The 13,917-nt window shown below is 44.6% G+C and overlaps 1 protein-coding gene across 3 annotated transcripts in view; it reads left to right on the top strand.

Annotated features, from left to right (window-relative positions):
- The window catches only part of ESRP1 (epithelial splicing regulatory protein 1), a 627,793-nt gene that overhangs the window by 341,953 nt on the left and 271,923 nt on the right, over positions 1-13,917 (top strand). For all 3 annotated transcript variants that reach the window (XM_044066542.1, XM_044066541.1, XM_044066543.1), the window contains exon 9: positions 9,799-9,841. In XM_044066542.1, coding sequence (XP_043922477.1) covers positions 9,799-9,841 — 43 coding nt within the window. The remainder of the gene's footprint in view (positions 1-9,798; positions 9,842-13,917) is intronic.

Below are 13,917 nucleotides of genomic sequence, written 5' to 3'. Positions count from 1 at the left end.
GGGATTGCTGGGATAAAGGCTCAGTTTGGGGCTTTCCCATTGGTAGCCATGTTAAAACTGTTTAAATTTTCATGTACATGTCTCACATTTGTGTGGGTTTGTGCTCTGTTTACCAGAGCTGCTCAACATTTGGCAACTTTTGCCAGAGGTCTGGAGTACATCTATACTGAAATCCAAGGCATCCACTGAAAAAGAAACTGAAAAATAAGTATAGTTTAAGCCAGCACTGCACTTTAACTGTGTTTAATTGAATTGCTGCTTCATTTTTGCTGTTTGTGGCCAAGTCCAGCTAACCCACTTCCTTCCCAAATGCCACATTCAGGAAAATCCTGCCACAATGGATGGACACTTTCCCATCATTTCTCCTGCCAGTTTGATTGAGATGGGCATCTTGATGCTATATAGCAATTGCTTGATGTATACTGACAACCATTTACTCCTAAAGCAAAGTAGCACCCTATGTGAGGGATTCAAATACACTGTGGAAATGGAGTCAATTCTCTCACGTAAAAACAAACTAGACATCAAACAGGTTGTCAGCACACATGCTTCACCTCTCATGCAAGCCGCATCTCTCGCACAGAGTAAGGTCATGACATACAAACCCACATACTTGAGGTACTCACTAAAACCATACCAAAAGAACACTGACCTCCCAAATGCACACAACCCACACTCACCACTAAACTTAAAGAAACCACTACACATATCAATGCACACATCCGTTTGTCAACAAATAAACCCCTAAGGCAAAACACATGAAATGTCTTGGTTATAGGTGACTCCATAGTGAGAGACAGATGTCGGCCTCACCAGACTGGACAAGGAGAATGTCAGTCAGCTGGCTATCAGGTGCCACGATCCGATAAATCCTGCATGCAGTCATGTCACCCAACGGCAAGTATTGTTATGACACTGTCATAGTCACTGTTGTACTGAATGACTTGAGATGTACCTCCCTGGACTATATGAAAAGAGACATGATAGAACTCTGATTATGTGTCCTAGCCCTAAGCAGAAAACTACCCTCACCCAGAATGATACCACAATATAAACAGAAAATGGTTAACTTCAACAATTGGCTTAGCTTCTGGTGTCTGTCCAGGAGGATTCAGTACGTTGGCCTGGGAGGATATGGTAGCCAGACTTCACTTCTTTGCTAGAGATGTTCTGCACCTGTCCCTCCTAGGCCTTCAGATACTGGCAAAGGCCCTTGCCACCCCCCTCCATAGTGCCTTTTGTTTGGCAATGTCAAACCACAAATTTTCCATTGTAACTAAATCCTATAGAGAAAACTTTGGGACATGCTGCTTTTAATGCTAAGAGTTTAAACATGAAACTGCACTCCTCACCTTGGAGGATGCTGATGTCTGTGCACTTACTGAGACATGCTATAAGGCCACAGTGCACACACAGGCCATGCAAGGCTACAATGCCTTCCACATGTTCAGACCTCAAAATGAGTATGAAGGAACCCAAGGTGGAGGTGTTATCCATCTTCATTAAAACCAAGTACACCTACAGACTGGTTAAGCAGTATGACTCTTGAGCTACTCCAGGTCCAATTAACTATAAGTAAAACACCTTACCACATTGCTAGCTACAGGAACCCCTCCATGAACCAAGAGACATACACCTGGACTTGCTAGAGTCACTCACTCTACAACCACTTTAGTCATGGGAGATTTCAACTATCCTCCCATAGGATGGGGGACATGCTTGCCCAGAGGCATCTGGACTTTAACACAAATGCTCTGGAACAGATGGTCTGCAGCCCCCACTAGGAGCTCTAATGTTCTGGACATAGTATTCACCAACATGGGGGGGTCTCTGTACTTCTCCATACGTGATGCCCTCTGTGGTTAGGCCAGACCACAAATCAGTCTTGTTTGAAGTAACTACTGGAACGGACACCCTCACAGGAGCAAAAATTATAAAAAAAACTTCACCAAAGTTAACTACAGCATACTAAGTGATGGTATAAAAAGCTTCATACCACCAGCTATTGCAGACATAAGTGATCAATATGCAGAAGTGTATGTAAATGCCCTGTACAAACACTTAAGCGACTGTAAAAACTCTGCTGTACCTGACTGGATCATAGGTTCATAGATGTGTACCAGGCTAATGGCCTTGGAGCCTTTACAAGCCTAGCCTATAGGATTACCCTGGCATTGTGCCACCCAACCTTAGTTCCCTGTGCCTCTGTCAAGTAAAGCCACTGGAGTGATCCCCGGGGTGAATTTTCTATTTCCCATCCACGCGTCAAGATTTCTCTTGAAGATGGCCAGTGAGGTGCTTTGCTTGACATGTATGGGAAGTCTATTCCATAGCATGAGCAGTCTCTGGGTTATGAACCTGTCTCTCAAGCATGTTCTGTTGATTGTGGTAATGAGGTTGAGGTCTCTGGAGCATGTGGTGCAGGGGGACTGGGATTTCTTTAGATGTAGCATTTCTAACAGCTGGGTCAGACGTGGCTTTGTAAGTCAAGAAGAGATTGCCTCTAAGTAGGCGATATGAGACAGAGAATAGTTGGAGTTTTTTTGAGTCTGCTCACACAGGACAAATGTTTTTAAGGCCTATGATCCTCTTTGTGAGGTACTTTTGTGACCTCCCCAGTTGTTGCAGGTGTTTAGTGAGGTACATGCCAAATGGGGCATTGTACTCAGTGATTCGCCTAATGAGGGAAGAGGAGGGGCAGACTGACTTCTTTCTTCCTGGATGCAAAACCCTTAGTAATGAGATGAGCCACATAGAAGGACTTTCTGACCACAGTGACAATGTGGTGATCAAAAGAGAGGTTGCTGTCAACCTGCATTCCCAGATCTTTTATACTGCCTTCCATGTTCAGTGGACTACCATCTATGTGGTGATTCATGGGAACCAGGTTTTTCCCAAAGGAGATGACACATTTTTTGGCATTGAGCTTAATGCCATGGTTCTGACACCAGTCATTGGTCTCAGTCAGACCTTTCTGTAGGATGTTTTCACTTGGGGAGTTAATAGCTCCCAACTTGCAATAGTCTGCGAACTTTGTCTGCAAGAGTCCCTTCATGTTGGCCTGAACTTCAGAGAAGTAGAAATGGGAGAGGGCCCAGGACCATACCCTGTGGGACTCAACTCGTGACTGGTCAGCAGTCTGACTTGGAGTCAGCTACTTTCTCACTGTGGGTACTACCTGTGAGCCAGTTTGCAACCCATCTAGTGATATAGGGGTTGATGCCTAGCTTAGTGAGTTTTTCTATGATTCCTGAGTGGGGAATGGTGTCAAAGGCCTTGGCCAGTTCAAGGTAGGCTGTTTGAACCACCTTGCCTTCATCCACAGCTCTAGTTACTGACCCAAAGAAGTTGGCCAAGTTGAGCAGGCATGGTCTACCCTTCACAAAATCAAACTATGTGGGATCCAGAGTTTGGCGATTCCCTATATCCTTGTTTATTAGGTCCATGATGATGCATTCCATAGCTTTGCAAATCAGACTCGTCAGGCTAATGGGACGATAGTTCTCAGTGTCTGTAGTCACTCCTCCTTTGTGGAGAGGGATGACTGTAGCAGTGTGCCATTCTGTAGGGAAAAATCTTGAGGTGAGGCTGTGACTGAACAGAGCACACAGGTGAGGTGCCAGTTCACTCTGTAGTTCATGTAGAACACAGCCAGGGATATTGTCAGGTCCCATAGAAGCTGTATTATTGGCCTTGGACAGTGCTGTTAAACCTGTGCAGCAGTAATACAGGGTGCCTGGCAATCTACTGATGTCCTTCAAGGATGCATCTGCAGTCATAACAAATGGGTTGTCCTGTCGTCAGGCAGCCCTTCGGTCGGCCGGATTCCAAAGTCTGGGTCCGGCTTCGGCTGATGTCGCACTTCACCCGACGTCATCTCTGCTGGTCTTCGGGTATAAAGGCATCAGCCGACGCCATTTTCCCCAGTCTTTCTTGCCGTGGCCAAGCAGAAGCTGTTCGCAAGTGCCGGTCGGTCAGATCCAGAGATTACTACTACCGAATACTACTTGAAGACTTCTAAAAGCTGGCACCCGTTGGGGACTCTTTCTTGCCTCAGCCGATGTCAGAAAAAGTAAATAACTGTTTAACTTGTGGGAAACAAATACCTCATAAAGATTTCCACTCTTACTGCCTACCTTGTTTAGGCCCAGACCACGACGTAGCAGCCTGTTTAGCCTGTGCTTCTTCAACCGACGAACGCTTAGGCCGGTCGGAGTTTGCTGAACAGTTTTTCGCTCAGATTTTGTACATTATGCCGCCGGATCCTCTGACTACCCAAATTGTTAAAAACGCAAAGAAAAGACCGACACTTTCGCGGTCCATGGTTTCGGCCGAAACCACGGTTAAGCAAGTCATGAGTGTCTCGGTTTCGGCCGAAACCGAGAAAACGGGTCAATCTTCAGCCGAATCCATGACTACTACTGAGGCTCCTGCTACCTTAGTTGAATCGGCCTCTGAAGCTTTGCCTACTACTGTGGTTCCTAGTGAATTATCAGACACCATCCCTTTGGATGTCTCTACCCCAGCACATGGTGCTGCTAGGCCTCCTGAAGCCATGTCTATAAAGGCCTTTGCCAGGGCTAAAGCAGCCAAAACTGTTAAATCAGTGCCTGTTAAGACCCCCCTCACATAGGCCCACTTCTAGTTCACAAATGATTACTCTGGCAGAGGATTTAATCTCCTTAATTAGGGGATCCCAATCTCACCCAGACAGGGCCTCTATAGAAGGCCTTGTGGCTGTCTTTACTATCTGCTGCAATTCTGTTTTCATAGCTAGCTTTAGAGGATTTGATGAGGGATCTCAACTTTTTGTTGAGGTTGATAAGGGAGTTTTTCTATTCTTGGGACTTCACCTTATTCTGCATCAGTTTCCTCCTTATATTATAGAGTTTGTTTATGGCAGGGGACCACCAGATTGTCTTCCTTTTTTTGGAGGAGAGCGTACTGGTTCTATTGCATATGGTGAGATTCATGCATTTGTGTATGTCTTCGTACAGTGCATTGGTGTATGATGTGGCCATCATGCAACTGTTTTCCTTTTGCATGGGTGCCGTGAAGTTGGCCACCTCTGTTTTTAGGAGCCCAAAGTTAGCTTTGGAGAAGTTTTTCATGGTGGTTAACTTTGCAGGGGGATGGGGTGGGGTGGGGTGGGAGGGATATGGATTTCCAAGGTGATTAGTTTGTGGTCAGATCTAACCAGGGAGGAGTTGACTATTGGTGTAGAGCAACAGTTGCCCATTTAGTAATGACCAGGTCAAGGATGTTGCTACCTCTAGTGGGGGTAAGAACAAGCTGGTACAGGGCATTAGAATGGAAACATTGGGGAAGTGTATTGGCACATGAGTAGTTTTCCCAGTTAATGGAGGGTAGTTGAAGTTGCCCAGTGTGAGTGTTTTAGGTTGGACCCTAATATTCTCCAGGGTGCTTAGAAACGTGGAGTGCGAGTCTTGGGATATGGTTGGGGACCTATAGCAGGCTATGACCTGAATCACTGTGTTACCCAGTGTTAGCTGCACCTGAAGTATCTCCGATGCGTTATGTTGGGCTACCAGTCTCTAAGTATGTGCATCCTTTATGAATATGGAAACCCCACTGCCTTTGGGCCTTCGGTCCAAGTTCTGGGGCCGAAAGGTGTGGATTGAGTTATAGCCTGTTATTGCAGGTGTGCTTTCTGCTGCCTTGAACCAGGTCTCTGTTATGGCACAAATGTCAATGTTCTCCATTTTAAGGAGTGCTTCGAGCGAGTGCATTTTGAGATTTACACTTCTAGCATTGAGCAGCATGACCCTCAAATTGCATTTATTTGTAGCTATTATGGTGGTAGTTTGGTCTTTGGAACACCGCCTAAAAAAGGCACTATAGGGGGGTGGCCTTGGTCAGTATCCGGAAGCCCAGGGATAACGGATGCAGACCATCTCTGACAAAGCATCGAGGTCTGTCAATCATGTTATCCCAGGCAGTCAGGTACTGGATCCCCTTAGAATGACACCAGAAACTTAGCCAATTGTTGAAATCAATCATTTTCTGTTTGTACTGTGGTATCACTCCTGGTGATGGTAGGATGCTGCTCAGGACTAGGGTCATACCTGCCTGGGCTACATAATCTGAGAGCTTCTCCATGTAATCCGGGGGGGGGGTATGTCTCGGGTCATTCACACCCACATATACAATGACAGAGATGTATTTGTACCTGTTGTTGAGAGACTTGAGTGCGGGCATTGTGGCAGATCCTGGTGCCTTACAGGCAGCTGACTGTTACTTTCTCCTTATTCAACCTAGTGAGTGGGACATCAGTGTGCCTCACTATCAAGTCACCTATGACTTGTGTGCTGGGCATGCTGTTCTGCTTTAGGGGCTTTGGTTGAGTGGCACTCTGTTTAGGAGAGTTATATGTCTCGTGATTAGTGTGTTGTGGTGGTAGAGTGCATTTCTGCCTTGGAGGTCTCTGCTGTTTGGGTAGATTTTTATTGAGAGCCTCCATGAAGGTGGGTGTGTGGTTTGTATTTTTATGTGAGGGCAGTGCTGGTGTGTGTTCTGGAGGGATATATGTTCCATCTGGTGTGGTGCAAGCTTTGACCTTCTCTTGACCAGCTATTCCGGTCTTGGCTGGAGAGTGCATGGCTTCCAATTTAGATATACAAGTGCATCTCTCAAGTCTGACTGTTGGGAGGTAAGAGGAGAGTGTTGTCAGTGTACATGAGGCAGTTGCTACATTGCCTTAGGTTGCCCACGTTCGCCAGGTTAATAGGAGAAAGCACAGGGAACTGACCTTTAGACATGAGGGGTGGGCATTAATAAGTACTGGAGCTGTTTTTTGTAGAAAGTTTAGTGCTGGTAGCACTTTTGTGTGCTACAATAATTGCTACCAGAAGTCTGGTAAAGTGCTAAACTAATAAGCTAGTAAAAGTGCAGGAGAGGAGAGAACTAGCAGATCTAAGGGAAAAATTGAAGAGCAGACTTTAGCACCACTCAGAAGCTTACAAGCAGTCCTGGATACAGCAAATCTGTATCTGTTTTTTGCATAAAAACAAGCCACCGTGATGGACTTCAAGTATAAACAGATTACATAACAAAAGGAAGAAACTGTTGTCCAAAAGCAAGAAGGATATCACCTGCAGAGGAAGAGTCCCTCCTAAGCCTAAACAGGAAAATCAGAAATCTTGCAATGCCTTCTAAAGCATATTACAAAACTAAAATTGCATCCCTAGCCAAGGATAATCACAAGGCATTCTTTAACTACATCTGCAGTCTAAGAGGGAATGCCCAGCTATGTGCCAAACTAGTTGTAGGTGAGATCACTCGTACTACACTGGAAAATATTGCGACCTGCTAGCTGACAGATTCAGTGCGAACTTCACCATCTATCCCCACCTACCATATCCCAAAGCATGCCTGATATTAGTCCTCTGCCTAGTGTCTGTAGGGAACAGGTCATCTCTGCCCTCACCAGTGCCAAAAACATGGCCTCAATGGGACCAGTTAATATCCCAGACTGTTTACTAAACAAGCTAAAGCAAGACCTAGCAGACCCACTTGGCATTCTCTTTAATCGTAGCTTGAGAACTAGCTATGTTCCTGCATACTGGAGAACATAAACAGTAATCCCACTGGCTATGTTCCTGCAGAATGGAGAACAGCAACAGTAATCCCACTGGGCAAAGTGGGACCATCAACTGACCCTTGGACCTACAGACCCTTAAGTCTAACCAGCCTCATCTACAAGGCTATGGAAAGAATTATCATAGACCTTGCCAGCAAGGACATAGGTGACCTCCAAATGCTGGACCCAACCCAGTTTGGCTTCATTAAGGGTAGATCATATTTATTAAACCTAGTAGAATTCTTTGAGAATGTCACCAAAGCCATGGACAAAGGTAGTACAGTGTACACAGCCTACCTCAACCTTGCCAAGACTTTTGACAAAATTCTCTGCTGTGATATCATTGAGAAACTCTCCCAGGTATGGATTAACCCTTACATTACTAGATGGGTAGTCAACTGATTCACCGACAGAACATGCTGTCAGAAATGGTGACTCCATCTCCACCAGTAGACCCATCACCAATGGAGTACCACAGGATTCTGTGCTGGGCCCCTTACTGTTTGGTTTCTATTTCTCAGAAGTCCAGGCCAAAGTTGATGGCCTTTGGCTCACCAAGTTTGCTGACTGCAAACTGGGAGCAATCACTGAGTCCCCTAACAATGTCAACATATTACAAGAAGGGCTAACACACACCTGATTTGCTGCCAAAGCTATGGTCTAAAACCAAATGGAAAAGTAATGCATTATTATTCCCTTTGGCAAAACGTAATTCCCTACAAATTACAATATTGACAGCACCCCCCCCCCCTCCGAGTTCCAACCCAGTGGTGCGAGACTTTGGAATATAGGTTGAAAGCAATCTGAACTTTGACTACCAAGTCTCCAGAGTGATGAGGAAAGCATTCTTCTATGTAGCATACCTCATAAGCAAGGGCATAGCATTCAGGTCAAGGGATGTTATAACTCCACTGTACTCAACCCTCATAAGACCACTAACAGAGTATAATGTACCCTTTTTGCATGTAGCTCACCAGATACCTGCAGCAGCTGTTAGAGACCTCAGAAGTTTCTCATTAGGAAAATACAAGGACTCCAAACCATGACCTATGTGGACAGGCTGAAAGTCCTGTCACTTAATTCTGTTCTTATAGGCTGCTGAGAGGTGACTTGTGCCTGGCATATAGGGCAATCTCCGACCCTTCCCTAATGGAATGCTACACATTCACAAGTCAAATGGCACAAGAGTCACTCACTCTAGGGATCTCAGCTTAGCTTGTGACATTAACAGATCATGCTGAAGAGACGGATATGTTTCCCAGAGACTGCCACTTCTCTGGAATAGACTCTCTATTCATGTAAAACAGAGCTCCTCACTGGCTTTATTCAAATGCAACCTAGATAATTGGATGGGAGACCACAAATCCACCCATGGGGTGGTACCTTTGTCCCTCATGGACAAAGGGTAGCTGATGTTAATCACAGATCCACTCTCATCGTAAATTTGTTCTGTGAACTACCCAAAAAAGAACAAATGGAGATACTTGGGATTAACATGGCTAGGCTTGTAAAGGCTCTAGAGTCGCTATCATAGTAACCTCTTATCAACCTATAAGTAATCCTGGTCAGGGGTCTATCTCATACAGGGACCTTTTTGTACTCTTAACTTTGACCCCAACCACTAATGGGATCCAGACCCCCCATTTATTGTCAATATGCTGACATCCAAGTGGGAGGGTAGCCACCTGGTCAGAATGAAGAAGGGTGAAAGCACTGGAATTCAGGCCAGATATTGGTCCTTCTGCAGCAGAAGTCCTAAGAAGTTATTGCTACTGCAACAGTGGGCAAACTCTAACATCTACAATTATGGTAACTTCCTAACACAGCTGTAGTCTCTCTCTTCTTGCGTTAGGATGGGAGAGTCAGGTGACGGCTGCCTCATTTTGACCTTTCTGCTGACTCTCCAGTAAGTTCACAAGTGGTATACATAGCTACTCTCTTTGTACATGCAGGCTGGTAAATGCAGAGTCCATTTTTTTCTTAGTTTTGTAGAAAAATTCAGTATGTTTGTAATTAAAGAAACAAATAAGCATGTGAATGGTGTGCAGAACAAAGAGATTAATAAATTATTGTCTAGGTTTTTGTAGTTTTTTCTTGTTGGAACCACTGGGGTGGGGAGCTTCTAATTCTTACCTGGTCAATAAAGCAGCAGTTTCACAGTGAACAACTTGCATAACACTTTGTTACTCTTCTTTCAGGTGTATAAAGCAACTGGTGAAGATTTTCTCAAAATCGCTGGAGGTAAATTTATTTTTGCAGTACAACATAGTCTTTGAATCTTAACTGTTTTAAAAGCGTGTTATGAATATAATCCTAAAATGCATATAGCAGAATTTGTGGTAAAGGTATACTTTATTTTAATCACAGACTCTATTTAATTTATGCATGAGACTTTTAAAACTGTAATGCCTCTGACACTTTCCAGACCTTTAAACACTTGTACTAAACATAATTATTTTCTTCACTTTCCATTTGGTATGGGATGTGGTCAAAGGTTGTGACTATAAGACACCAAACCACATACATGTTTATGTAGACTCGTGCCACAGTCTGAGCATTAAATAGTGCTGTGCTTCCAAAATAAGCAACATACCCCTTGATTTTGGAATAAGTTATCATGAAAGGTCAGACAAAATACTGCCTTAGCTAAGCTTATGGCAAGTTTTGATGACTGGCTGAGTATACACCAATTCACAACATGGCTGTCATGTCTAGCCCTGCTTGAAAAGAGAGGCCTGAATGTTTAAATGTTTTTGTGGTCCCTGCAGTCAGTTGCCTTGTATTGCTCCTAGCACGAGTGGCTTATTTATATCACAGTCTTCATGCTTCTGTAACTAGTTCCTTGAACGTTTCAAACTCTTTTCTTGCCCAGAGCTCCATTCCAAGGTTACATTTTGTTCTTAACCTTCTTGGAGACGTAGTCATCTCCGACATATTATGTTCAAACTTTCCATGATGTTGTTTCATTTATAGAAACCTCTGTGATTATTGCTTGTTTTCTGGCTTATTCACTTTCAGTCACTCTGTTAGAATATGACCCATGCATACCGGACATTTCCTCTCATTAGTCTGTTCACATTTAACTTGAAATGTTTTTTTTTTTCTCTTTTCTTTTTATTTTTCCTCCCCACACTTGATGATCAGCTGTCACCAAGTTCCTCCCCTCATTCACCAGGTCTTTCAAATCCGCTTTGCTCTCCTTTGGTGTCAATCTGACCTACGTCTATGGCTGGTAATGAGATTAGACCATTAATTGCCATTTTGTCCTTCTCCACAGTCTGCTAATAAGAAGGTTCTTTACACTTTGGGGTTGCATAGACAGTTTATATATTATTTGGATAAGACTAAAGCTGTTCTCAAGTCTGGGTAACATTAGATGTTCATCGTGTTACCCTGCTGCAGTCATCACACTAGGGTTATCCTGCCGTCAGGTGGTCCCGCAGTCGGCCCGAATTCCAAAGTCTTGGTCCAGCGTCGGTTGCTGTCTCTTCTTCCCTGACGTCAGAGCACCAGAGGTATATCAGAGGCATCCGACGCCATTTTCTTCAGTCTTTCTTGCCGCACGGTGCCCAAAACAGAAGCAGTTTGCAAATGCCGGTCGGCCGACACCCAAGATTTTCGAATAGAATTTCAGTCCGAAGTCTTCAAAGCCAAGTACCCCGTTGGGGAACCTTTTCTTGCCTCAGTCTGATGTCAGAAAAAGTTAACAATTGCATTTCTTGTGGGAAGCAAATACCTCATAAGGACTTTCATTCTTTTTGTATACCTTGCCTAGGCCCAGACTACGACGTCACTGGTTGTTGGTTTTGTGCTAGGTTCAATAAGCGAACTTTTAAGCTTTACTTTGATTTCGCATGACACTGCTTTGGTAGAAAATTTAATTACACTATGTCATCGGAGTAACCGACTACCGGCGTGCATAAAAAAACGCAAGGATAAGGACAGGCAGCCTAGATCCAAGCCAGACTGCGAGGCCTCGGCTGACCCGGTCGCCGGTTGTCTGGTTTTCAGTGAGGTGCCTACGCAGCCCCTGGCTACCGCTGAATTGGATCCTCAGACCGCATCAGATCCCCCAGCAGAGATTTCTAGGCTGACACAGCCTTTTTCCTTAGGCCCTACCGACGACATTGCAGTAGGGGAAGCCGGTGCTGCAGAAACACCTTCGGTTTCTGAAGGTGTCTTCAGACCGACTACCCTCACCATAAAATCTTATGCTAAGATTAAGACTCCTCTAAAATCAAAAAAGCCTACACTTCAGTCTCCAGGCTAAGGCCCTATGCCTAAGAAACAGATGCTTAAAATGGCTGAAGATTTGATTTCTTTGATCAGGGGTTCCCAACCCCCCCCCCGACAAAAGGCCTAGACAAGAGGAGGATTATGCCTCCTCTGATCAGGTGTCTGTTTCCTCAGGCTCCTCTGAGGAACAGGATTACTCATTTCCCCCTTATGAAGATTCTGATGCTGAAGACTCCATTCCCTCAGCTTCTCCCCTTGAAGACTACTCCTTTGGGGAAACCTTACACACCATGAGGGAACATTTCCACTGGGAAGGTCAGGACTACTCTGACTCAAAGAAAAGGCTCCAAGAGTTTCTTTTACTCCCCCAGCACAGACCACTTGCTATCCCCCCAGTTTTGGACATAGTGGATGATGTCTTCTTAGAATATAGTCTAAATCCAGATTCTCTGCCTCCTGCTCCAGCCAAACCAGATAGATACTACAGAGTGCCTGACTCAAACAAATTCCTTTACAAAAGCCCTGCTGCTGATCCAGAGACAATCTCCCAGGGTCCCAAAGGGGCTAAGGCTTCTATGGCTAAAAATCCTGTACCCTTAGAAAGGGACTCCAGAGCACTAGATAGGTGGGGGAAGAAGGTTTACACCTCAACTACACTAGCTATGAGAGCACTAAATTGTCAATTTCACATACTTAAATACCAGCAATTCCTAATGTCTCAAAAGACAAAAGATGGGCACGCACCCTTAACAGTCTGAATTCAAGGAAATGCAAGACCTGTTGCATGCAGCTGAACAGGTGGGCAAACATACTTTACAATGTGGTTTTGATGCCTTGGAAGCTTCCTCTAGAGCAGCTGTTACTGGGTCTGTTATACGTAGGCATGCTTGGTTAAAGGAACAATCTCTGCCTGATCATGTTAAAGCTAAGTTACTGGATGCACCCTTACAGCAGGATGTTTTATTTGGGGTTAAAGCAGAGTAGGTTTTAAAGAAAATGGAGGATAAATCAAAATCTATGCAGACTGTCAAAGATTTCTTACAGGTACAGCCCCCACGCTTCAGCAGAAATTGGCCAACAAACAAAACTGGTCCTTTCCAGCTTCTGACAGACCACATAGGGGTAAATACAGGCACCCAAGGGGCAGAGGACAAGCACAAATCCCTTACAAACCTCGCCAATGGGGCACTGCAACACAGAAGGGAGGAGAACTAGAAGGCAAACACAATGACTTAAACTTCAAACTGCCAAGCAATACCCTCTTGGCAGCTCCCTTGGGAGAAAAATTAGCACTTTTTGCAGACAACTGGCGCATCATCACAAAGGGCAAATGGGTCCTAGACATTATCTCACACGGATACAGATTCCATTTCCACACCTTGCCAAGGATAAAAGGAATGCCAAACCTGCCACAAAATCAATGGGCAGAGGCACAAAAACAAATTACAGCCCTCATGGACATGAGAGCCATTCAGCTGGTACCTACACAGGAGCAAGGCCAAGGATTTTACTCGAGGCTCTTTCTAGTCCCCAGAAAGGACAATGCTTGGAGACCCATTCTGGACCTTTCAATTTTAAACACCTTCTTGCAAGTACCCAAATTCAGGATGCTAATACTACAGCAGCTTCTTCCCATGTTGGGCAAGAAAGCTTGGCTAGTAACGTTGGACCTCAAGGAGGCATACCTGCATGTCCCTATCAGACAAAATTGCAGAATATACCTCCATTTCATTGCAGGTTCAACCCATTACCAATTCTCTGCACTGCCCTTTGGCTCATCTACTGCGCCCAGGGTCTTCACAAAATGCCTGGCACCAGTAATTGCATACTGCAGACAGAGAGGAATTCAAATGTACCCATACCTGGACGACTGTCTCATCCAAGCAGAAAGCAAGGACATTCTCTTACAACATCTGGCTTTTTTAAGACATCTTCTAAGTTGCCTAGGGTACACAGTAAATGAAAAGAAATCAAAACTCATGCCTTCACAAAATATGACATTCCTGGGTGCCAGCTTGAATACAATGACCCAGATGGCTTATCTGACGCCAGACAAACAACTACAATTAACTCAATACTTC

This window comes from Protopterus annectens, chromosome 3.part1, assembly GCF_019279795.1.
Source record: "Protopterus annectens isolate FY-2018-M chromosome 3.part1, PAN1.0, whole genome shotgun sequence".
In the NCBI taxonomy this organism is placed as follows: domain Eukaryota; kingdom Metazoa; phylum Chordata; order Ceratodontiformes; family Protopteridae; genus Protopterus; species Protopterus annectens.
This window is presented reverse-complemented; position numbering and strand designations above follow the sequence as displayed.